Below are 25,193 nucleotides of genomic sequence, written 5' to 3' on the forward strand. Positions count from 1 at the left end.
GACAGCCGTCACCGCCTGCGTTCGAACACTTACCGAGCACTCTGTGTGCATTTTCTCCCCGCATCCTCACAGCAAAACTGTTGGATGCGTTCGTCTTGCCGTTTTAGAGATGGGGAAACTGAGGCTTAGAGTCCTCACGGGAACCCCTTGACATCCCTGTTAAGGACAGGGATGGGGGAAGAGGACCAAGGGGCAAGACCGGCTTTCTGGACCACCCGCGTTCTGTTTTATAGCTGTGTGCTTTCCAATCGTCCAGGTTCAGACCTCCCAGAGACTCACGGGCTCGGACCACAGCCACCAACTGTTGGGCACCTACTGTATGCTGTATACACTGAGCTCTAAGCCCTTCACGGGCATCTCTCTATTTAGCTTCCCATCTACCCTGTGACAGTCGCATGGTGATTTCCCTGCCGCCCATATGGCAGATGAAGAAACAGGGTTGGGGAGGTTGTCACACATACACAGCCGGCCAGAAATTTGCACCTAGAGACCATGACGCCTCCTCCCCAGATCTCACGCTCTGCACAGTAAACAAGGTACTCCCTCATCTGTAGAAAAAAAAAACAAAACAGGGACAAACACATCTGTCCTTAAAAAGCATTGGTACTGGGGCACCTGGGCGGCTCAGTGGGTCAAGCATCTGACTCTTGGTTTCGGGTCAGGTCATGATCTCACAGGTTTGTGGGTTCGAGACCCATGGCAGATTCCACACTGCCCCCTCTCTCTCTGTCTCTGCCTCTCTCTCTCTCTCTTCCCCCAACCCTCAAAATAAATAAACTTAAAAAAATTTTATATATATATAAAGATTGGTACTGACACAAGGTACGGCATGGGCGGACCCTGAAAATGGTATGCTCACTATGAAAGACACAAAGGTCACATAGCGTATGATTCCATTTATATGAAATGGCCAGGACAGGCAAATCCATAGAGACAGAAACAGAAACCTGGTTTCCAAGGACTGGGAAGGGTGGGGGGCAGGCCGGGGGGGGGGGGGGGGGGGGGGAGGGCAGTGACTGCTCATGGGTGTGGGGTTATAAAAACGTTCCGAAACGAGACAGGGGTGATAACTGCACAACACAGCGAATGTGCTGAAGGCCACTGAATTGTACCCTTGAAACTGGATCCGGTGGTGAATTGTATGTTACATGGGTTTTACCACAATTAAAACAAAATCATCGTCCTGCCCTACCAAGGGCACAGGAGCATCTGGAAATAATCAGAACAGGGAAAGGGGGTGGAGGCACCCCGCAAACCCCACCACGCGCGCACACGGGAGGCACCATCATCGCTATGGCTGTTCTTTACCGGACATCAGATTGCCCCCTGGGCTGAGGTCACAGCTCAGGGCACAGGTTCTGACCTGCCCCCCAGGAACTGCCTTTCCCGAACGATACCATCAGGGCCGCCAGGGGCTCCAACAGCCCCCAAGCATGTCCTCCCTCCAATTCCCCCTAGAAGGGACTCAAGGAAGAGCCAATGGTCCATCTCTGGGCGACCCTCAGGGCAAAGCCAACACCAGAGAGGTTAAGCAACTTGACCAAAGTCACAGAGTGAGACCCTGACAGCACTAAGCCCAGCTTGGCCAACTCCCAGGCCTGAGAGCCGCCCGTGAGGCTACCCGACCCCTGCCCATCCTATAGAAAGAGAAACAACACATCATTCGTTCATTCACTTGCTTGTTCATTCAGTGTGCACGTCCTAGACACCGTGCAAGGCTCTGGGGTTAAAGAAGGCAAAGAACACAAGGTCCTGCCCTCAAAGAGACTTCAGCCCTGGCTACAGCTGATCGGAGGAGGGTCTCTCCAGCGCTCAGTCTGCTAAGGGACAATGGTGTGCAATGGTCCCACATAGAGAGGTGGACAGTGTTCTTCAAAAGGTACAGGACTGGTGGGGGAAGGAGGGAATAATCTCTCAGGTTCTCACCATTGCCCTAAAAAGGCAGGCATGAGGTCACACAGGCCTGTCGAAACATCCATCAGCCATTTATTGAGCACCTACTATGTACAGGTCTGTACTAGACAGGTCTCCACCATGTTGGAAAGAAATAAATCAGAAGAACCCACAGATCAGAGCAGGGACAAGGACATTGAACAATAACATCCAAAGAACCAGGATGGAGCCCAGGGGATTAGGGAAGCAAGGAAGTCAGGGCCCTAACCCACCCTGGGGGCGGTCAGAGAAACCTCCAGTGAGGAGGTCTCAAGAGACAAGAAGGGCTTATCCTGCTCAGGAGGTAGCAAAGGCACAGAAGGCAGCAGGGCGAGTGTGTGCGTGCAGCCTGCAAGCAGGGTGGTATTTCTGGAGCATCGAGGAGGGGACAAGCCAGGCTGAGGGGTGAGGCTCCTGCAGAGGCGGGCAGGGGCCAGACTGCACAGAAACGGATGAGTCCACCATCAGCCTGACTCCCTACTCCCCGATCTGATCTTCCAGGCCCCTCCCACCAGAGCAAGTGCCCTGAGGGCGGGACCACCCTCTTCCTCTGCTTCAGTTCAGGCCCGGGCCTTGGCATACAGTAGGTGCTCACTAAATGCTTGCTCAATAAATGACTGAGGGGTAAGCTGATTACAAATCTGCCCTGGAGCAGGGACCCCCGATGTCTTCATCTCTGTGACCCGGGGCTTTGCACTGGGCCGGGACACAGTAGGTGCTGGGGAGATGTTTGCTGAGCTGGTGGCACAGTTGTTCCAGAACAGGGGCTCTGTGTCCCCCACTCATCTGTGTCCTGGTCCCCAGTGCGAAGCCTCCCATAAACTAAGTGCCCAGTCAACGATCACTTGTTTGAATGAACGTCAGCCAAGTCCTACCTCTCCTTCAGGTCTGAATGCCACCTCCAGATCCTTCTGGGCTGTGCCCAGTGCCAACCACAATGCTCATTTATAGCCCAAACCACACCCTCACCAAGCCCTTGAGCTGGAGGCAGTAAAGGTCAATGGCTAAGGATACAGAATGGAGTACTGAGGACTTGGTTTGAACCCTCATTTTGCTACTTCCTGGCTGTGTGACCCTGGGAAAGTCTCTTAACCTCTCTGAGCCTACTAACCTCAACTACAAGATGACGGTATGTAAGAGATCCTTCAAAGGCTTGCTGTGAGAGTGTGCTCGTGAAGCATTTAACAGAGTGCCTGGTATACAGCAGGTGCTCAATAAACATTAGTGACCATACCATGCTGTCTTGATTTCATGATGACAAAACCCTTGTCAGTCTGGAAGCTTCACAGGTGCTGCTTCTGTACCTCGAGTATGTTCCCCACCCCCCTCAATCTTCCCAGAGCCATTTCCATCTCCTCTTCCAGGGCTCATCCTAAATGTCACCTTCTGGACCACAAGCTGCACATCACAGTTTCTCCAGCACCCAGCATAGGGCTGTATACAAGGCAGACCCCAGTCAATAGTTGCTGAAGGCAATGAATAAAAGAATGTGTGGCTCTCCCAAATCCATCACCAGCTTCTGAAAAACTGTCCCTTTCCCCCTGTTTGCCTGGGACACCTCCTGGTGCTAAGCACCCAGCAAGCACTTAACCAGAGCTTCCAGGCAGATCTGAATCTCTGTTCAGCGCAGCGAATCTTTCCAGGGCACGACGACCCGAGGGGAAGGGCTGAGCAGGCATGCCCCCGGCAGGGTGGTCGGGCTGCAGAATCTGGAGGTTTGATCGACAGTGTTCAACCTCCGTTGCCTTCACCAGACCCGCCCGGCTCACCGGCTGGTGGCGGTGTTTCTGCCTCCTCACTGTCCCCAAGGTCCTCTCCAGCTGGTCAAGTTCAGAGGTTTCAATAGCCCTGCCTCCTGTGTCCCGGCCAGCATTTCAGGGCCCCATGCCACCAGCAGGTCCCAGCCACAGGCCCAGGGTTTCCCTCTTGTGACCGTATTAGGAAGTGACTCCAGTTTTTCCCTGACACTTTATATGGTCAGCCACAGAGCTCTGAGCAGGAGTCTGCTCCCACAGCCTGCGGCAGAAACAAGCACCAACGGAGAAAAGTGGAAAGAACACAGGCTTTGAGCCGCACGGGCCAGGGGAGAACCTCAGCTCTGCCCTCATTCATCACCTGTGTGACTCATGGGAGTGGCCGAACCCCTGAGTCTCTTCTTCCCCATCTTCTTCCCTGTCTATAAAAAGATGGAGACCCGTACCTTCTTTGCCAGACAGAAGATCAGACAGACACGGTCCACCAGGAATGCAATTTCCTGCAGCCTTGATTTGAATGGGAAGAGAGACTAAAAACAACCTAAATATCCATCATCAGGGGGCTAGCTTCCTAATTATGGCATGCTGCCATTAAAAAGAGTATATTTAGGGGCACCTGGACGGCTCGGTTGGTTAAGCGTCTGACTCTTGATCTCGGCTCAGGTCGTGATCTTAGGGTTCGTGGGATCGAGCCCCGCTCTGAGTGCAGAGCCTGCTTGGGGTTCTCTCCCTTTCTCTCTCTGCCTTTCCCCCACTCACACTCTCTCTCTCTAAATAAATGAGTAAACATTAAAAAAGAGTGTGTTTGTACATATACATGAATGTACACCAAACCAAATACACATGCATCTGCCTGTATATGTATAAAGTATTTCTGGAAGCCTATGAAAGAAACACCAGAGCAGTTCCTCTACAGAAGGGAATCAGAAGGAATGGGGGTGAAAGGCAAAATTCCTGATATGCTGATATACTATTTCCTATCTGTATGTGTTACCTATTCAAACCAATGTTTTAAATTCAACTAGATAGTTACAAACAAACACAAGAAAAAGCCATAAGATGTCATGTATGCTTCTTATTTTTAAATATTCTCTTGAGGTCTTTGCATGGATAGCCTCACGTTACTAGAAAGGTTTGAGGCCATGTCAATTAGAAAGATCTGAATAGTGAGTTCACAGGGCTCAGCAGAGGGTAGGCTCCAGCTGTGTTTTCTTTCTACCTTCTAAGACTCGGTGCAGTCATGTATCTTTGTCCCACCCTCCAGGACTCTCTGGCACTCAAGAGGCCGCTGCTCATCATCTGCTCTCAGCATCCCTGGGTGGGTACTCCTTCAGGTCACTGAGCCAAGTGTCCAAAAAGAAAACATCATCCCCTGCTTGACTTTGGAAGGAAGGCCTTTCCTTACCCCCTGGTCTTCCTCGAACAGTGACGTAAGAACGAGGAAAATATCCTTTGGGGTTCACAAGTCGGGAATTTGGGCTTGGAAACCCAATCAATCGGAGAGGCCATCCACCTTCGCTCTGGATCAGGTTCCTAACCCCAGGGGCTTGAAACAGGGGTGTAAAGTCCTACTGTTTACAGGGACCGAGCACGTCAGATGGGACTAAAGTAAGCCAGGTAGGAGGAGAACAATAGGTAGGTGATTAACGACCAACAGTTCTCAGCCTCAGGGTCTGGGAGACAACAGGGAGCAGTGAGGCTTATGCAAAAACAAGGCCCACAGCCCACCTAACAGGATGGCCCAGGGGCTGCTTTTTAAAGCAATGCCAGCAACTGAGATTTTCTTTTTCTTTTTTTTTGGGGGGGGGGGGCAGTTGGAGAGGAAGGGGGAGAGTGTATCAAATTAACTCCTCCATTTTTAAAAAATTACTCACTCTGGGCCAAAGGCTTACAACCTAGTAGATGCTCAAGAAATCCTAAGTGAAAAGTTAGACTTCTTCCTTCTGTGCACGTAAAGCTTGTCGAGCTCAAAGTTAATGGTGCCCATGGCATCATCCCCACATGCCCCAGCCCACAGCCATCACCTCCTGCTCAAGCCTCCAGATATCCTACAGCCCCTTACCATCCAGGGGTCGTCACTCTGGCCCTGGAGGCAGCCAGACCTTGCCTGAGTCCCAGAAACAGGACCAAGCCCGCCTGAGCCTCAGTATCTTGGTCTCTGAAATGCGGTAAGAGCCTCCGTCTCCCAGGATCACTGGAAGGAATAAATGAGTAGCGTTGAGAAGCACTGCTCCCAGGACCGGCCTTCCCGGCTTCAAGACCCAGCTGTTTCTTATCAAGTTATTTAACTTTTCTAAAACCCAGTTTCTTTCTTTTTTTTTTTTTCAATGCATTCATTTATTTTTAGAGAGAGGGGGAGAGAGTGGGTGAAGGGCAGACAGAGAAGAAGAGAGAGAATCCCAAGCAGGCTCTACGCTGGCAGGGCAGAGCCCAATGTGGGGGTCGATCCCAGGACCCTGGGATCATGACCCAAACTAAGATCAAGACACTTAACCGACTGAGACACCCAGGCCCCCACCAGTTTCTTTAGCCGCACCCCCCAACACACCCCACCTCTGACTACCCCCCTTCCGCAGTGATTCTGAGCATGACTATCTTTGATGCCTCAGGTAAGTGACATCCTGATTGTTCGTCCTTCTGTGACTGGCTTAGTTCACTCAGTATAATGTCCCCTAGGTTCGTCCCTGTTGTCACATATGATAGGATTTCCTTAAGGCTGAATCATAGTCTGTTGTACGGATACAGCACATTTTCTTAATCCATCCATCGTGTTAGAAACTATCTCCTGCATCTTCCTTGAGCTCAAGTGTGTCTAATCTTCCTCCTCTTAATTACCAAGCGGCTCGGGGCACGGGCTGAGCCGTGTAACCCCCGGAATCCCACGGCGATGCGAACAGAACACACAAGAGCCCACACATCCCCCAGCTGGGCAGGCCAGCCGAGTGTGACACAGGTCCCTCCCTTCCCAGGCAAGTCAGGTCAGGTCTCTGCCTCGGACAGGTCATGCGCAGAGTGGGAGGTGACCTATGCTGTCACCAGTGGGGTCAAGGACACAACACGCTGGGAAGGACTTGGGATGGGACCCAGGACAGGCAAAGCCCACACTTTACTGATCTTCCTGTGCCTGAAACCCTGGTCTCATCCTCCATATACTAAAAATAGAGCCAACTGCTGAGTGGTAGCGCTAAGCTCCGGGCAGAGGGAACCCAGCGCCCAGAAGGGCAGGTGAGGGTGGGCGAGGACTCGGAATCACCCCCCACCCCGCCCTGCCGTGTGCCAGGATCAGAACCTGCACAAAGATGGCAAGAACCTGCATCAAAAGGCTCATGAACTAGGACCCAGTGGCTTCTATGGACTCTTCTAGAACCAAGAGGACAGCAGTCTTGATTTGAGGTGTACTTTGCAGAACGGAGGGGAAAGTTCTCTTCATTACCAAGGGCAAAGCTGGACAGATGGATGGACGGGGACACACACACACACACACACACACACACACACACACACACACACCGGATGCTCCAGCATCACCTGCCAACACCCACCTGCTCTCAAGGGCTGTACCTCCTGCTGTCAGGTGCTTGGAGACTAACTGGCTGTGCCTCCCCTCCCCCGCTTCCTTCTTGATCTCCTCCATCATGGACAACGGGTCCAATTTAAGTGATTAAATTGAGCAGAAAGGAAGGAGACAGGAGTAGGCACGTGGTCACAAGGCCGGGAGGCTTTGCGTCTAATCTGTGCAGGGAAGCATAGCAGCAATTTAAAAAAAAAATGAATCAAAGCTTCCATCTGTTTGTCAGATTAGATATTCTGGGTCTTGGGACCTTCAGGAGGCCTTCATTTCTTCCTGGTTTCTATTTTGGGCTCAAACGCTGGGTCAGAGGACAGGAGGGGAGATTTACACACAGGCCTGTCCTTGACCTCCCCCCGGGAGAGAACACATCTTCGGTGGGAGACCTGGGAGAACTCCCACTTTACCCCAGCTCCCTGCAGGCTGGCCTCCTTAGAAACGTCCGTCCTGTGCTGACAGCTCCAGGTTGATGGTATTGCCATACAAGGAACAGCTTGGACTAAAGATACTTTCCCTGCTCAGGGCAGTTAAGGACAGGCTTTAGCTCTCTGAGCCTCAGCTTGCTCATCTGTAAAATGGGACAAGCATACTTTTCAGCGGATGGTCTGCTGGTTAAATGAGGTAAGACGTGTCAAGTTACACAACATGGGTTACCCTAGAGATTACATAGCCCCTAAGAGGGTATTTTGGGGGTTTATAATGGAAATGTGGAAATGCTCGGTCTTGACTCATGCAGAAGAAAGAGCGAGCCACTAACCTATGTGCACAGGCTCGTAAATAGGTAAACATGTACCATAGTCACAGAGAAAGACCGAGAACATGGCAACATCTTATCAGTTTGTGATCTCTGGGCGAGGACTGGTTTCTGTGTCAGCTGTGCTTTTCAGAACTTTCTGAATCTCCTGCGATGAACGTGACTTAATTTCCTAATTAGGAAAAAAAGTCTGCAGAGCATTTTTATAGATGACAAGGGTTTTTTTTTTGGTTTGGTTTGCTTTGGTAATTTTCACACGGCAACATGTAAGGGACGGGGTCGGAGGGCACAATGATGAAGAGACTGTCTTTGCCAATTTGCAAATGATCCAAGAAACAAGACCCTAACAACGGCATAACCAGCAGTAACACCGAGCGTTGTGAGCGCTGACAATGTGCCCAGAGGCGTGACAAGTGCTTTCTTTTCAGCGTAACCCACTCCGCGAGGACGGTAGTCTTGTTGCGTTCATTTCATAGAGAAGGCAACGAAATGCCAGAGAAATGAGGTAACTCACCCAAGGGATCGGCATGCCCGTTCCGAGAGGCAAAGAGACCGAGTCTAACCCAGAGGGCCCTCTGCCCAGCAGTTGAACACCAGGGGGCCACCGAGGTCCCTTTTGCTCCAGGGAGTCGGTCCAAACCCACAAGGAACCTGCACACCCCCTGAGTCACGTCGTCCCCCATCATCTATCCCAGGCTGCCCCACAGGACTTCCTGCAGGGACAGAAGTGTGCAATGCAATGCAGCAGCCACCAGCCTCAGGTGGTGGTCGAGCACTGGATATTGGCCAGTGCCACCAAAGAGATGCATTCCGACTTCTAAGGAACTTGCATCTAAATTTAGTTAGCCGCAGGTGGCCGGTGGCTACCACCGTGGACAGGGCAGCTCTGGTCTGCACGGCCGACCCAGAGGAGTCCCGGGTCCAATCTAGGTATTCCCATTTGTGACAGGGAAGGCCTCCGCAGAACCTAGCCAGACGCCCAGGTCGCCTCCCGCCTGGCTGCCCAGGGGGTCCAGCCTTCCCAAGAGGTTTCGCGTACCTCGTCACCTCCAAGATGTCCCTTGGCACGTCGCATGTGGGGTCACGTGCCATCTCTGCACTTCCTTCACATGCGGGGGGGGGGCAGTATTCCCATTTCACCTACAGGTAAACTGAGGCTTTGGTGAGTGGCAGCATTTTCTGGTGTCACCGAACTAAGTGGGGCGGGGCTGAGGTCTGGACCCAAGTCTGAACGATCCCACGTCACCATGGGGCCCCTCTCCAACAAAACTTTCCCCCTCCCAACCCGTAGGCCTGCACGAAGGGACTGGCTGCCCCAAGATACTCACGTAGATGAGCCCGGAGAAGTACCTCTCCCTCAGGTTGTGCAGCACAGAGGCCTCATTGAGGCACGTCAGCTCTGCCATGTCCTCCACCTTGGAGAATTTGGGTGGGTTCATCTTCTGGATGTCATCTTTGCCGACTGTCACCTTCTTGCCATTCTCCACCAGCTCCACGATCACCTCGTCCCCTTTCTCCTCCTTGATGCTGGCTGCCTCGAAGCCCTGCTTCTCCGAAGGGACCCAGACCAGCTTCTTGGCGGCCCAGTCGGCCTGGGCCACTGGGCTGTTGACGAAGTTTTTGTCCACAAAGAGGAACTTCTCATCATCACTGAGCTGGCCCTTCTGCGCCATGGTGCCTGGTTGGTCCCCTGTGGAATAAAGCGACAGCATCAGTATTGGGCCAGAACCGAGCCCCAAAGACGGTTGAAGCCCTTGCCTCGCATGCCTAGGAAACATTCCGCCAAGTAGGAGGATGTTCCCTGCGGTATGTTTATGTGGCCAAAGAATGGAAACAACTCAAAGTCCCTCATGAGAGGGTCTGCATCATTGCCTATTGTCAGCCATCATGGCACCGGATCCACAAACCACGTTATTTTCATGCGACAAGATACTACTATCCAGGGGTCTCGAAGCAAGAATTAGGTCTACATGCGTGGACATCCAAAGATGTCCACGTCTTACTGTTCACTATAAAAATCAAAGAGAGGCGTTCTTCAAATAGTTAAGCCCAGAGATACCATAGGATCCAACAATTCCATTCCCAAGTGTAAACCCAAGAGGAAAGAAGATAGACATCCACACAAAACCTCGTAGCGAATGTTCACAGAAGCATTCCTCACAATGGCTAACACAGGGAAGGAACCAAGGTGTCCGTGGACAGATAGAATGGATAAATAAAATGCGGTCTATCCATGCAGTGGAATATTATTCAGCCTGAAAAAGGACAGAAGTACTGATCCATGCCGCACCATGGAAGAATCTCAAAAAAATTACGCCAAGTCCAACAATCCAGTCGCAAGGTGTCACAGACTGTATGATGCCCTTTATATGAAATGTCCACAACAGGCAGATCCACAGAGATTCAAGTAGATTGGTGGTTGCCAGGGCCTGGGAGAGTGACAGCTAAGGGGTACAGGGCTTCTTTAGGGGTAATGGCAATGTTCTGGAATTTATTGTAGCTGCAGACGTACAGCTTTGTGAATATGCTAAAAGCCATTCAATTGTACCATTTAAATGAGTGAATTACATGGCACGAGAATTGTATCTCAGTAAAGCTTTTAAAAAAATGAAATAAAGGGGAGAGTGTAAACAGTAGGTATAATACCCCATTTTTATTTTAAAGTATTTAGAATACAAGGCACCTGGGTGGCTCAGTTCGTTAAACGTTCAACTTCAGCTCAGGTCATGATCTTACAGTTCGTGGGTTCAAGTGGCACATTTGGCTCTCTCTCTCTCTCCTGTCAGCACAGAGCCTGCTTCATTCAGATCCTCTGTCTCCCTCTCCCTCTGCCCTTCCCCCTTTCAACTCTCGCTCTCTCGAAATAAACATTTAATAAAGAAAAAAAATAAAATATTTAGAATAATACAGGCAAAAAAAATGGAGAAATATGCACTTGAGTATAAGTGTGAGGGGCCTTTCACTTTCTTTTTTAAATGTTTATTTTTGAGAGAGAAAGAGAGAGCGCACAAGTTGGGGAGAGGTAGAGAGAGAGGGACAGACCATCTGAAGCGGGCTCTGTGCTGACAGCTGAGAGCCAGATGTGGGACTCAAACTCACAAACCGCGAGATCATGACCTGAGCTGAAGTCGGATGCTCAACCGACTGAGCCACCCAAGCACCCCTGGGATTTTCACTCTCTATCATTTTTTCCCAGTTTTTTCCATCGTGGTAAAATATACGTAGCACAAAATTTGCTATCGACCATTTTTAAGGGTCATTGCAGTTCAGCGGCATGAAGTGCATTCATACTGGGGTGTAACCGTCACCCCCATCCACCTTGAGAACTTTTTACATCGTGCAGAACTGCAACCCTGTCCCCAGGAAACACTAACTCCCCACTCCCCTCCCCTGGCCCCCGGCAACCAGCATTCTACTTCCCGTCTCTAGGACTCTGCCTGCCCTAAGTTCCTCGTACAAGTGGTGTTTGTCTTTTGGTGACTGGCCTCAGCATCATGTCCTCAGAGTTCATCTAGGCTGGCAAATGTGTCAGAATTCCCTTCCTCTTCAAGGCGGAATACTATTCCGCAGGATGTATACACCCTATTTGGCTCCTCCATTGGTTTGTTGATAGGCTCCTGACTGGCCTCCATGTTTTAGCTATTGTGAATAATGCTACTATGAACATGGGTATACTTTTAATTATGTATTTTTACTGTCTTTGTAGCTTTTTAATTTTTCAAAGTGTTTACTTTTGAGGGAGAGACAGAGAGTGAGCGGGGGAGGAGGAGAGAGAAAGGGAGACACAGAACCCGAAGCGGGCTCCAGGCTCCGAGCCATCAGCACAGAGCCCGACGCAGGGCTCGAACTCCTGAACCATGAGATCATGACCTGAGCTGAAGTTGGACGCTCCACCGACTGGGCCACCCGGGCGCCCCTACCGTATTTGGGGTTCCCTAATTTTTTGTTAAACTTATGATCAACAAAAATCGGGTTTGTTTGTTTGTTTTTTTACAAAAAGCTTCCAACAGCCACTACACATGAGAAAAAGGTGCTTGACCTTGCCAGTAAAGGAAGAATCTGAAAGCAGTGAGATGTTGACTTTCTCCTATCAGCTTGGCTGAGATGAAAACTATCAGTAATTCCCGGTGTTGTCAGGCGTTGGAGGGGCTGGGCCTCTGCACAGGCCACCCTTATGGATGGAAAAACCTTAACATCTCTGCAAACCCTTTCACGTGCAATTTCATTGCTAGGAGTTCAGCCTAAGGCAATAGACAAGGGCTAATAGAAGCACAAGGATGTGGCTTGCGTTTATGCCAAAATTTCACCCTTTTCTTTTAACCTATTCATCCAAGGGCCACTTCCATGCCATAAAATTCTCTCATTGTAAACGTACAATTCAATGACTTCTAGCAAATTTACAGACTTGTGCATCTATCACTACAATGAAATTTGGAACATTCCCATGACCCCAAAAAAGGCATCCCTTGTGCTGGTCTGCCCACATTCCCCGTTTCCATCCCCAGTCCCTGGCACCCACTCATCTACTCTCTGTCTCTAGGGCTTTGTCTTTCCTACACATTTCCTATCAATGGAATCATACAATAGGTGACCACTGATTGTGCAAAGATATTCATGATGCATGTCCAAGTTAAAATTATGTACAGGGGCACCTGGGTGGCTCAGTTGGTTAAGCGGCCAACTCTTGATTTCGGCTCAGGTCATGATCTCTCGGCTGGGAGAATGAGCCCCACGTCGGGGCTCTGTGCTGAGCACAAAGTGTGGAGCCTACTTGGAATTCTCTCTCTCCTTCTCTCTCTCTCTCTCTCTGCCTCTCACCTCCTCCCACGCTCACGCACACACGCTCTCTCTCAAAATAAACATCGAAATATGTTTTAACAATTATGTAGGGGCGCCTGGGTGGCGCAGTCGGTTAAGCGTCCGACTTCAGCCAGGTCACGATCTCGCGGTCCGTGAGTTCGAGCCCCGCGTCAGGCTCTGGGCTGATGGCTCGGAGCCTGGAGCCTGTTTCCGATTCTGTGTCTCCCTCTCTCTCTGCCCCTCCCCCGTTCATGCTCTGTCTCTCTCTGTCCCAAAAATAAATTAAAAACATTGAAAAAAAAATAAAAAAAAAAAAACAATTATGTATAAATAGAAAAACAGACAAATCTCAAAAGCATTACGCAGAGCCAAAGAAGCCAGACCCAAAAGTCTCAATGACTTCACTGACCTACAAGTCAAGAAACGGCAAAAACACTACCGTGGTTTTGAAAGCAGATCAGTAGTTAGCTGCCAGCACAGGGAGGGGAATGGACTGCCAAGAGGCACAAAGGAACTTTCGGAGGAGGGACGAACATGTTCTATATTCTGATCATGGTGGTGATTACACATCGGTACATATTTCTCAAAACTCACTGGGCTGTATGTACACTTAAAAGCCAGTGAATTTTTTTAAAAATGTTGAGTTTTACTGTATGTAGATTATATCGTAATAAAGCTGATTGAAATATTTATAATAATAAATATATTTATAATTATATGTGTGTGTGTGTGTATGTGTGTGTGTGTGTACATATTTAAAAGTCTACAACACTGAGCCTGGCTGGCTCAGTTGGTGGAGCTTGCGACCCTCGATCTCAGGGCTGTGAGTTTGAGCCCCACATTGGGTGTAGAGATTACTTTAAAAAAATAGTCTGGAACACTATAGGGGCACGTGGGTGGCTCAGGTGGTTAAACGCCCAGCTTCAGCTCAGGTCACGATCTCACAGTTTGTGAGTTCGAGCCCCGTGTCGGGCTCTGTGCTGACAGCTCGGAGCCTGGAGCCTAATTCAGATTCTGTGTCTCCCTCTCTCTCTGTCCCTCCCTTGTTTGTGTTCTCTCTCTCTCTCTCTCAAAAATAAATAAATAAATAAATAAATAAATAAATAAATAAATAACATTAAAAAATAAAAATAAAAATAAAAATAAAATTCTAGAACACTGGGACGCCTGGCTGGCTCAGTTGGTGGAGCGTGTGACCCTTGATCTCAGTGTTGTGAGTTCGAGCCCCACGTTGGGTGTAGAGATTACTGAAAAAATTAGTCTAGAATATTGTATGCTAAAATATTAAACTATGGTTCTATCTGGTCCAATATGGCAGAGTTTGAACATCAGTAAGAAAAGTAAAGGTAAGAATGGAGAGATGAATACGTTTAAACCCATGAGGCATGATGATTAAAATAAATTTTAAAGGCCAGCCAGGTAAGATCCTGGGGAACCAAGACGTTATTTTGCAAACTGGTAACGAATGGGGGGCGGGGAGGGAAGCAAAACCTTGATTCTGACTTCCCTTAGTTCCTCGAGGTCACTAAGTAATTGACAAAGAAAAGTATGTATGTACAACTCCAAGTCAGTGACCGTCGTCTCCACATGAGGAGCCCATTCATCCTCCCACCGTCTGGATGTGTCCACGAGGCAGGTGCTGAGGCAACAGACCCTTAATGTTCTGTCTAGCAGCCCGTTCCAGACCATTCCTGTAGGAGCTGCCCCTGCCCTAGTAACATTTGCTGCCAGCCAGCTCCTCCCACCTGCCCCAGCGGTCCTCCCCCACCCACTGCTGCTGTGCCTCCAGGAACTAAGACATAGGCTGAGTTAAGATGTATGGCCACCAGGACATACTGTGTGGTTGACGCCCTACTTCAGCAGAGAAGAATTCACAGCTCCTGTGAGTTCACCAAAATAACCCCCACATCTCACTAATGGGCAGCCAACTCCTGAGACACAGACTACAAGGCAGGAAAGGACAGGCAAGTACTCCGACCGCCCCTCTTCTCCTTCAGGGGTGAAAATAACAATGATAAGAAACTGATAAGCTCAGAGGGGGTGGTTATTTTTCCCCTGAGTCATGATCTAGTAGCTTATTTTTAACAAGATGGAGAAATGAGCAAATTATTCCCCAAATCTGAATAATCACTTCATCATTCAAAAGGAGTGAAACAAAGAATTGCAGACAGACACATGGCCCTGGGTTTAACAATCACATTACCTGCATTTTTAAATTCTTACGGGTTTTGCTTAGGACATCATCCCAAGAGCATCCCACTCCCCCCACCAAAACCTCACTTTAAACTGACGTTAAAAAAATACTCCCGTCTAGGGCACCTGGGTGGCTCAGTCATCAAGCGTCTGACTTCGGCTCGGGTCATGATCTCACAGTTCATGAGTTCGAGTCCCACGTCTTGAGCTCAAGCTCAAGCCTGGCTTCTCTCTCTCTCTCTTTCTGCCTCTCTCTCTCCCTCTGCCCCTCTTGGGATGCTCTCTCTCTCTCTCTCTGCCCCTCTCTCACTTGCACCCACGGATTGGCATTTTTAACAAGTTCCTGGGTGATGATGAGGAATGTGGGTCTGGGGTCTATACTTTCAGACCCACGGTGTAAGATGAAAAGTGGATAGAGCACTTTATCATGGATACATCAGGAGGGGGTCACCTAAATGTGTTAATCAACATTAACCATCACAGTAAGGAGTTGATCAGAACGATGTGCCCCCAGATGGGATGCCATAGAAAGTGCCTCTACCACCAAGGAAATATTCTTCCAGAAATGAAAAGGGGTGGGGATGGGGGCCAAAGCAGGCAGAACCTCTGGGTCCAACACCCCAGGAAACGCGAGGCACAGGGAACACACTACATACTGTCATGGGGGGAAGGGGGGGGGGGGGAATGAAATCCAGGGGGGGAAAGCCATAATCAAAACGACTCGGGGATGGGGGCCAAAGCAGGCAGAACCTCTGGGGCCAACACCCCAGGAAACGCGGGGCAAAGGGAACACACTACATACGGGCGGGGGGGGAAGGGGGGGGGTGCAATGAAATCCACAGGTGGGAAAGCATAAGACAAATGACTCCATTTCTTTAAGAACATACAGAAAAAAAAGGAGAGAAATTTATAAACTAGAAGCGGGGGGCGAGGGGGTTTTGAGACGCAGAGGAAAAGCGGGAGATGAAGACAAAGCCCAGTTTGATCATTACCAAAGTGGAGCGCTAGGTGCCTGGGGGGTGTCCTAGTGACCTCTCTACTTGAGCATATGTTGGAACGTTTTCACAATGAAAAAGTCAAACAAGGACAATAAAAGACTAACAGGGAGAGAGGAAGGGGAAGAAACACACATTCTCTCCCCACAACGCACACATACAGGGCAAATCAGAAGCAAGGACACATTTCACATTTTTAAAAAGCCACCCCTGGGGCTCCCGGGTGGCTCAGTCGGTTGACCTTCTGACTTCGGCTAAGGTCACCATCTCACGGTTCATGAGTTCGAGCCCCACACCAGGCTCTCTGCCATCGGCACAGAGCCCGCTTTAGATCCTCTGTCCCCCCCTCTCTCTATCCCTCCCCTGCTTGCGCTCTCTCAAAAAAATAAAGAAACCTTAAAAAAATAAAATAAAATAAAATAAAAAGCCACCCCTCACATGGAAAGTTTTGAGAAAGTGAATGCGGTTGTAAGAAAAAACAAAGTCCTGACCCATGCCTCCACAAAGAAAAATGTAGGAGATAATCAAGAAAAATCAAACATTAACACAATATCCTTTATATTAGGGAAACTGTTAAATTCTTCGGTGTGACAATGGCACTGTGGTTCCATCTATTTAGGGTCCCTTCCGGGGCGCCTGGCTGGCTCAGTCAGAAGAGCACGCAACTCTTGATCTCGGGGTCACGAGTTCGAGCCCCACCCTGGGCGTAGAGATCACTTAAATGAGTAAACTTTTAAAAAGTATTTAGGGTGCCTTCTTTTCAGAGCCAGTGGGAAGGAGTTGTAGCTGAACCTACAAACCTGGGGTTGAGGGATGGGGTGCCTCAGGTGGGTTAAGCTGTTCCATTGACTTCTGCACGCTTGGCCTTTTTCTTTAAAAGGAAAAATGCTACTGTATCACCTGCGTGCCACTGTCTTCCGTGTGTAAGCCATATCGCTGTCACACGCCTCCCACTTGGCCCGTAGGTCATTGCCGGGGCCAAGTCTTCTGAATACCAGCAGGGGTAGTCAACACTCACAGCGGGGTCAGCAAGTAACATCAGCACGCTGTTGGGAATCTCGAGTTACGGTCAGCTCCCCCTAACAGATAAGGACACAGAGGCCCAGAGAGGTGACGGCATCTGCCTGAGGTCACACAGCTCAATGGTAAGAGAGCCAGGTTCTGAGCCCACGTCTGATTCCACAGCCCCTGCCCTTCTGCCTCCCATGTGAGCCCGATGGGCTTGGCAGAAGCTCGACGGAGAATTTGCAATAAATGAACCGACCCTAGCAGTTACCCACCCAACACAGTGCCTCACGTGCACATTTGAACTAAGAAGGCAAACGCAAAAAAGGACATACTACGTGATTCTGTTTATAGGAGGGTTCAAAACCAAGCAAAAATGTCCCTATGGTGACACAAGTCAGATGTCTTAACTGGAAGAACAGAAGCCGAGGGGGGCTTATGGGGCTGATGTTCTGCTGCCTTTTTTTTTTTTTTTAAGTTTATTTATTTATTTTGAGAGAGAGTGGGAGAGGGGCAGAGAGAGAGGAACAGAGAGAAAATCCCAAGCAGGCTCTGCACTGTCAGCTCAGAGCGCAACCTGGGGCTCAAACTCCCAAACCTGGAGATACGACCGGAATGGAAATCAGGAGTTGGACACTTAACCCGCTGAGCTACCAAGGCGGCCCCGTGCACTTTTCTGATACAAAGTATATACTTCCATGAAAACTTCTGGTTTCCTTTTTTCTTCTTTATGCTAAAACACACATTACATAAAATTGACCACCTTAACCATTTGAGTGCACAGTTCAGTAGTGTTAAGTACACTTCTCTTAGTGTGCAATGAAACATTTTTAAAATAGTACCAAGGGGCACCTGGGTGGCTGAGTGGGTTAAGCATCCAATTTCAGCTCAGGTCATGATCTCACAGTTGGTGGGTTCAAGCCCCGCATCGGGCTGTCTGTTGTGAGCACAGAGCCCACTTCGGATCCTCGGTCCCCTAACCGTGCCCCCCCAGCCCCTCCCCCGCCGGTTCAATCACTCACTCAATCAATCAATCAACTAAAAATTATAAAATAGTTTCTAAATATACTCAAGAGGGCTTGGGGGAAAGTTCTGAGCAACATGTCAATGAACTGGGTTCCTTCTAATTGCAATGTTGGTCAGCTGCCTTAAAAGTCAGAAAAACACCAAAAAACAACAGAAAAATACAAGGACACAGGAATCCCCATCGCCAGGAACTCTGTCTAATCTAAGAATCAAAAACACAAACAAGACCGAGTGTAAAGAGTCCGTCTCTGTCCAAAAAAGGAGACAGAGAAGCTGGCTGGCTTCCTCAGGGCTTTGCTGTTTCTGACAGCTACGATGCAGAAAATCTGCTTTGGTCACAGGCAAGAGGAAGCCTGGCTTCACCCGAGAACAGCATTTCCCAGAGTGTGCTCCCTGGAACCCTAGTCCCTTGAAATATTAAGGGGTGGGGGTTGGGTGGGATTCAGGGAGATTGAGATACTCTTCGAAAGAAAACGACTCTGTGGTTAAATCCACTGGCAAAGTGCTCCCTCCCCCCACCCCCGCCCCACCCACATCCCCACCCCCCACCTGTGCTTGGAAAGGCAGGACAATATCAGGACATCCAAGACTTTGGCAGGTCCTAAAACCCGAAAGCGATTTTACTCCTTTAGACCCAAGGCTCCCCAAAACATTTGGCCACAGACCTCTTTTCCCACCAAACACCAATGAAATCTCACAAATATGCCCTGGAGAAAATGTAGTGAGCCTAGCAAGTTAATACTATTAACATTAGTAATCAGAGCCGCTAAATCTTTATTGGGTACCAGCTATTGTCTCCTTTAATCCCCTCAGAAACACTATAGGGTACACCATCAACTCTGGTTTACAGAAGAGGATACGGAGGCACAGAGAGGTTAAGTAACTTGCCCATCATGGCACAGCCAGCTATGGTGGAATCTGAATAAAGGTGTATTTTCAAGGTGATCTTTCCTGCTTTGTCTTCTTTGAAACAGGCAGAACATTTGAGGACAGGAAATACAGGCACACCCGAGAAACATCCTGCATCAGTGTAGAAGGCTCCGGATAATTTGGCTTAATCGTTATAAGGACGTGCCTCAGCATGCACCCAGAGCCTTGAGTTTTCAAAAATTTGGGACGGTGACAACCAGGTAAAAAAAAAAAGTCCCAGGTGGGGCATTAGGGGAGGCACTGGGAGGAAGAAAATAAAAAGTAGCTTGCAAAATAACAGCAATGATCAGGGGCCCAGTTCCAGTCAGAGGACTCTCCTTGTGCTAAGTGGAAACAAAACCTGGTCTCCTGTTCCCTGCTGTGGTCCTTACTTCCAAGGAGGTTTTTCGTTTATGGTTTTTTTTTTAAGTTTATTTATTTATTTTGAGAGAGACAGAGAGCAAGAGAGAGACAAAGACAGAGAGCACAAGTGGGGGAAGGGCAGAGAGAGGGAGAGAAAGAGAGAATCCCAAGCAGGTTCCACACCACCAGTGCAGAGCCCGATGCGGGGCTCGAACTCACAGACCACGAGATCGTGACCTGAGCGGAAGCCGGACGCTTAACTGACTCAGCCACCCAGGCGCCCCCTCAAATAGGGGTTTTCAATCCTGACACCATGGACGCTTGAGGCCGGTCAGTCTTTGTTGGGGGAGGGGCTGTCTTATGCATTCTAGGCTGTTTACAGCATCCCTGTCCTATACTTACTAGATGCCAGTAGCTCCTCCCCTTGTCAGTTTTTTTTTTTTTAAAGTTTATTAATTTTTGAGAGAGACGGAGACAAAGTGCAAGCGGGGAAGGGCAGAGAGAGAGGAAGACACAGAATCCGAAGCAGGCTCCAGGCTCTGAGCTGTCAGCACAGAGCCCGACGCGGGGCTCGAACTCACGAACCATGAAATCATGACCTGAGCTGAAGTCGGACTCTTGAACCAACTGAGCCGCCTATGCGCCCCCAGCCCTGCCAGTTTTAACAACCCAAAGGCCTCTGGACATTGCCAGATGTCTCCTGGGGGGTGGGGCGACATCGTCCCCGGTGAGAACCACTGCTTTAGAAGAAAACCCAGGACTCTCTGCAGAAGACAGTTAAGGCCTGGAAGGCCAACTGCTGGAGGTGACACGGGGGCAGTGAACACATCCCAAGACAAAACGCAGACGCCCAGAGGTCGGGGGCTGAAGGGGCACCTGCAGGGGTATTACGAAGGACAGATGGACACTAAGGACGCTTCAGGGATCGAGGGGTGCTCTCAAACTTTTTGATGAAAACAAAGGACTCTGTGGCTATGAGGTCAGCAACGTGTGACACAACACGGCTCAGTGTGTCCGCTGTGCACGCGGTCCTGATTTCCCCACCAACACCACACAGCTTCATTCTTTCAGCACAAACAAGCCGTTCTTCAGCCTCTGTGAAACTACCCGGTTACAAGTCCCAGTTCCGCCATGAATTCGCGGGGTGCCTGTGGCCAAGTCACTCTCCCCCTCTGAGCCTTGCATGTTTCATCTGGGGGGAGAAAGTGGGCTGGCCTGACATTGACATTCTATGGGATCTGTGATTCCGTATCAAAGGGCTGGAATCGGACCACACAAGACCGTTCAGCTTGGTGTGTTTTAACATCAGCTTTATCTTCCCCAGAGGGACGCAGGGGTAAAAAGATCCTGCCCTTTCTGCTTCCGCACTAATAAAAAATGAATCAAATACCCCAGGGCCCGAATAGTATAGGATTTGCACATCATCACGCCTGGTCGACAGCTTCCCTGAAGACTTTATTGCCAAGGGGCTGGCTCAAGAGCTTGGACCACAGACACAAACCTAAGTGTCCCCAGGGGTCACAGGAGCAATTGGGCCGAGAGCCCTCTTACCCCGCCTAGAGATGGTGGTAGCTCCTTCACTCCAGCTGGGGTCACCTCATGAGTATGTGGACCCTGAACTTCCAGGCTTGCAGTCGACCCAGAAGTCTGACTTTAGGTGCGAAACAGCCGCCACTCAAGTTAAATCATCGCACAGTTTAAGCGCCGTGCAGACGAAATGAACGCCCTCTGAGCCCGGTCTAGGACACAGTCCACCAGCTGGAAGGACCTCCGCATCGGAGAAACTAGTTCAAGTCCTGGGGCAGGTGTGGAAGGAGCCGGGCATGTAGAGGGAAACAGGAGAGGGTCCAGGATCCTTACATGCATCAGTTCTCTCTGCCCCAAGCTGTCTGCATGAGACAATTGGATTCTAAATCTGTTATTGGTAATAGCCACCGTAATTACTGGGCCCCTTCTATTCATGGGGTATCGGGCCAGGCCATTTATTAAATACCCCAGCTCGTTATGTGTCCTAAGTGTTCAGCAAGGTGAGCATAATTTATTATTCCTGTAAGATTACAGAGGTCCTGGAAAGTAAACTAAATTAAAAGCCTTCTCTTGCAAAAGCTGGAGTCGGGATTTAAACCCAGATTCACCTGACGCCCAATCTACTCTTAGCAGAAAAGCTCTTGCTTGCTTCAAGGCCTGGTCCCCTCTGCACTCCCCCCATCAATCATACCACCCCCCCACCTCCCCAGGGTGTGATCCCAAGGAAGCCCTACTTCACCTTAACAGGAAAAAGGCGAGCAGTGGACCATTTCACTGTTGCTTTGGGACATCTCCCCTGACTTAAATACTGTGTTTAAAGTAACTCCGGGGCACCTGGGTGGCTCAGTCGGTTAAGGGTCTGACTTCGGCCCCTCCCCGGCTCATGCTGCCTCTCTCTCTGCCTCTCAAAAATAAATATTAAGAAATAAATAAAGTAATTCCAGAAGGAAGTTTTTTAGTGAGTAGAGTGAAATTATTTTTCTCTCCTACCAAGAGAACTTGGTTAGCAAGAGACACGATATAGCTCCTATGAAGAACACTTTTGGGAAAGAGAGAACTGGTCATTTCCGGCCCTCAAAGCCCCAGGGTATTTTGTATCTTCCAGCCCTGGCATAATGTGCTTACAATTAATGTACAGTCTCGAATGTGACAGACATTTCTCAATATCTATCCATTTTAAATGCACGTGCCCTTTGACTTGGCCATTGCATTGCTGGGAATTGATCTTACAGATAAATTCATGTAATTAGACAAAAATAGATATAGGATGTTCCCTGAAACACTCTAAGTGATGGGGAGCAGCTGGTATGTTTCCATAAGGGGTTATTTCAGTAAGAAGCTGTACTTTCCAATAATAGAGGATTATACAGCTGATTTTTAAACATGCCAAAACATGCCGGTAGAGAAAGATGTTGAAGATCTACGATTAAGTGGGGAAAAAAAATCCTAATGTCCGGAATGTCAGTTTTTTGTTTTTTTTTTCTGACAAAAAGGAAATTCGACGTAGCAAAGTTTTGGAAAGATACCCAAGAATACACTGACCGTGATTACACCTAGGGGGTAAGGAAGAATCGAGAGGGCAAGGAGGAAGGGGCTCAGGGAGACAGGCATTCTACGAGGAGACGGGGACTGGCAATCGTGACCCCAGATCAGGACCCAGCGGTCTCAGACCGGGGCCCCTTTTGAGATTCTACGTCATCTGCTCCACGGTTCGCTTCACCAGGGGAAGGAAGGAACGGGTATAGTAATGGGGCAAGTTCAAGCCTGCATGAGTGAGCAGGGGTCGAGTCCTGCGGGCCCTTTCTTGGGGACTTTGATGAGGGCTGTTCCATCCAAACCCTCGAATCACTAATGCAGGTTCAAGGTACGGGACTCCCCCGTGCAGGAGCAGTGGACAGCACTAGCTAGTTCCTCCCTCACCTGAGCCTTACAAAATTCCTGCAAATTCCCGCTTGGCCTTCTCCGAACTCAGCCTTTCCTCCAACGTGTGGCCATGGCTCCACTGTTTAAAGGTCAGGGGAGGAGGGCGGAGAGACCCCAGGGAGCCAAAGAGCCACCTGAAAAGCCAGATAGGTTCCCATTCCTAGGAGAGCCCTTCCAGGATGCCATGATGGCCCGAAATGAATCACAAATGGGCCAGTAGAACTGGAATGTGCCTGGCGTAGGGGAGCAAGTGTGGCCATATTCAAGTAGAAGGTTCTAACTACCACCTTCATGCCAAATAGGGATTGGGATTATGGAGGCAGGACACAAAAGGAAAATAAGGGAAAAGATTCTCCTTTACAGAAAGGTCACACGATAGGCTTGCTGTGCCACATGAAGCACAATCCTTAAGGTCTCTGGGCACGTACGTGATAAATAATCGCCCACTGAAGTGAGGCAGAGGCCAGGTGATGCTACCCCCTTCGTGTGCATTATCCCACTTAATCCTCCCGACAGGGTAATCCCTTGGGCTCTAGAGTTACAAAGAGCTCTGCAGGATCCAGTCTTCCTCCTGGGCCAGTCAAGCTATCCTGAGCAAGTTATTCAGACCACAGTAGTAAAAAGGGGCCAACAACAATATCTCCTCCCAAGGGTTGTTGCGAAGATGGTAACATGATGCCAGTTAAGGGCTCAGCATGTCGACTGGCCAAAGCGCTCACCAAACATGAGCTATTCTCCCCACCCCACCCCCATTTTTCAGATGGGAAAACAGAGGTTTGTGAAGTCTGGTGTGGAGGATTTCCAAACTTGCTCATGACATTCTAGGATTCCAGCGGATTTAACAGCGGACTTGGTTTTCCGGAAAAATCTCACACGGATCTGATTTGAGAATTACACGGAAATCCATTTCAATTTCCAACAGGGCGTCCGCCTGCTTGGCCCCGATGTGCTGAAGAAAGAAGAGACCCTTCCTCCTCCAAAATAAAACTGTCAAGAAAGGCCGTGTGAGTGCCCAGCGAGAAGGCACCCTTCTTCGAAACTGGAAGAATGCCCTCCCCAAGAACCGAGTCTGCCAGCTCCTTGATCCTAGACATCAGCAGCCTCCAGAACGTTCCCCTGCAGGTCCCTAAGATCACAAGTCCTAATCTAACTGATTTAGTCAGTAATGAGCACCAAATGCTGAATAGGAGACCCAGGTCCTTGGAGGTGAATCAGTTCGGATGGCGGTCAGTCAAGTCACGATTCTGACTGGCTGGTTTGGCCAAACCTTGGTGGGGCAGAGCTCCGGGAAGAGGGAACACAGAGGAGACCATGCCAGAGGAAGACACGGAATTAGGAGACTGTGGGGGCCTGCCCCGAATGAAGAGTGTTAGAGAAATTCGTTACAGGATTGGACAGTAATCCTTATGGTCTCGTGGAGCCTTGGAGTTAGTTAACTGCCACTGCGATATGGTCTCGCAAAGATAATCACCAGGTATTGTTTTCTACTCCTATCTTGGAAAGCAGTAGTTTAATAAACCCGAGTGGCTAAAAACATTTTTTTAATTAAAAAAAAAAAATTCCCAATAAGAGAGGAGCAGGGAAAAATAATCCTCCTTTCCTCCCAAATGTCTTCTCCTCTGGGCCCCTCCACTTGTTCCCAAACGGGAAGGACAAGGGCCAAGAAATCCCCCAGAGTCACGACCAACAAAGCTGTGTTACGACGCTAATTTGCAAGCGAGCCGGGTATGGCCTCATGGAAAACACTACCATACATGGCCATGTTTGCCTCAATCTCAGCCCTCGGACAGAAAAGTAATGGTAACAAATCCATAACAAATACCTTGTACGGAAGAACACGTCTATTTCAGATGCGAAAATAAAAAACCACGGTGTGTACCAGGCGAGCCCCAGAAGCTTCTTGGAGAAAGCTCGTCTAGTTCTTGAGTTAGACTCTTGGGATGGCAGTCTACCCATCGGCCCCAGCTAGATTACCACACCACCAGGGGACAAACGGTGTGTTTTATTTTAAATTCCCAAAAGGTCAGCTTATGTTTTCTCCAGAGAGAAGATGATAAACCCTTGCTTTCCGGAAGCATGTGGTCCCCCCAGAAACTTGACTCCAAAAGACGTTTTGTTCATGGTAAAGACAAAAGGTGGTGGGTCAAGACCACAAAGCCTTGGTATCAGACAGACCCAGGAATGGGTTCCACCACTTGCTAGCTGTGTGATGCTGGGCGAGTTACTTAACCTCCCTGAGCCTCAGCTGCCTTTTGACTCAACAGGCATCATGGTGCCTCCTTAAAAGGTTATTGCAACATTTAAATGAGATAAATTAAATCAAACACTGCTACAGTGCCTGGTACATAAGTATCCCATCAGTGGTGGCTATCTCAATGGAAAAGCACCAAGGGAAGACTTCCTTCCACAGAAATTCAACCTCCTATTTTACACCTTGCCATCCA

The 25,193-nt window shown here is 49.3% G+C and overlaps 1 protein-coding gene across 4 annotated transcripts in view; it reads right to left on the minus strand.

The window, feature by feature from the left end:
- MYH11 (myosin heavy chain 11) overlaps positions 1 to 25,193 on the minus strand; it is a 124,452-nt gene that overhangs the window by 97,476 nt on the left and 1,783 nt on the right. For all 4 annotated transcript variants that reach the window (XM_049638305.1, XM_049638304.1, XM_049638307.1 and 1 more), the window contains exon 2: positions 9,337 to 9,698. In XM_049638305.1, the coding sequence (XP_049494262.1) occupies positions 9,337 to 9,681 (345 nt within the window). In that variant the 5' untranslated portion in view covers positions 9,682 to 9,698. The remainder of the gene's footprint in view (positions 1 to 9,336; positions 9,699 to 25,193) is intronic.

This window comes from Panthera uncia, chromosome E3 (genome assembly GCF_023721935.1).
Source record: "Panthera uncia isolate 11264 chromosome E3, Puncia_PCG_1.0, whole genome shotgun sequence".
NCBI classification, from domain to species: Eukaryota; Metazoa; Chordata; class Mammalia; order Carnivora; family Felidae; genus Panthera; species Panthera uncia.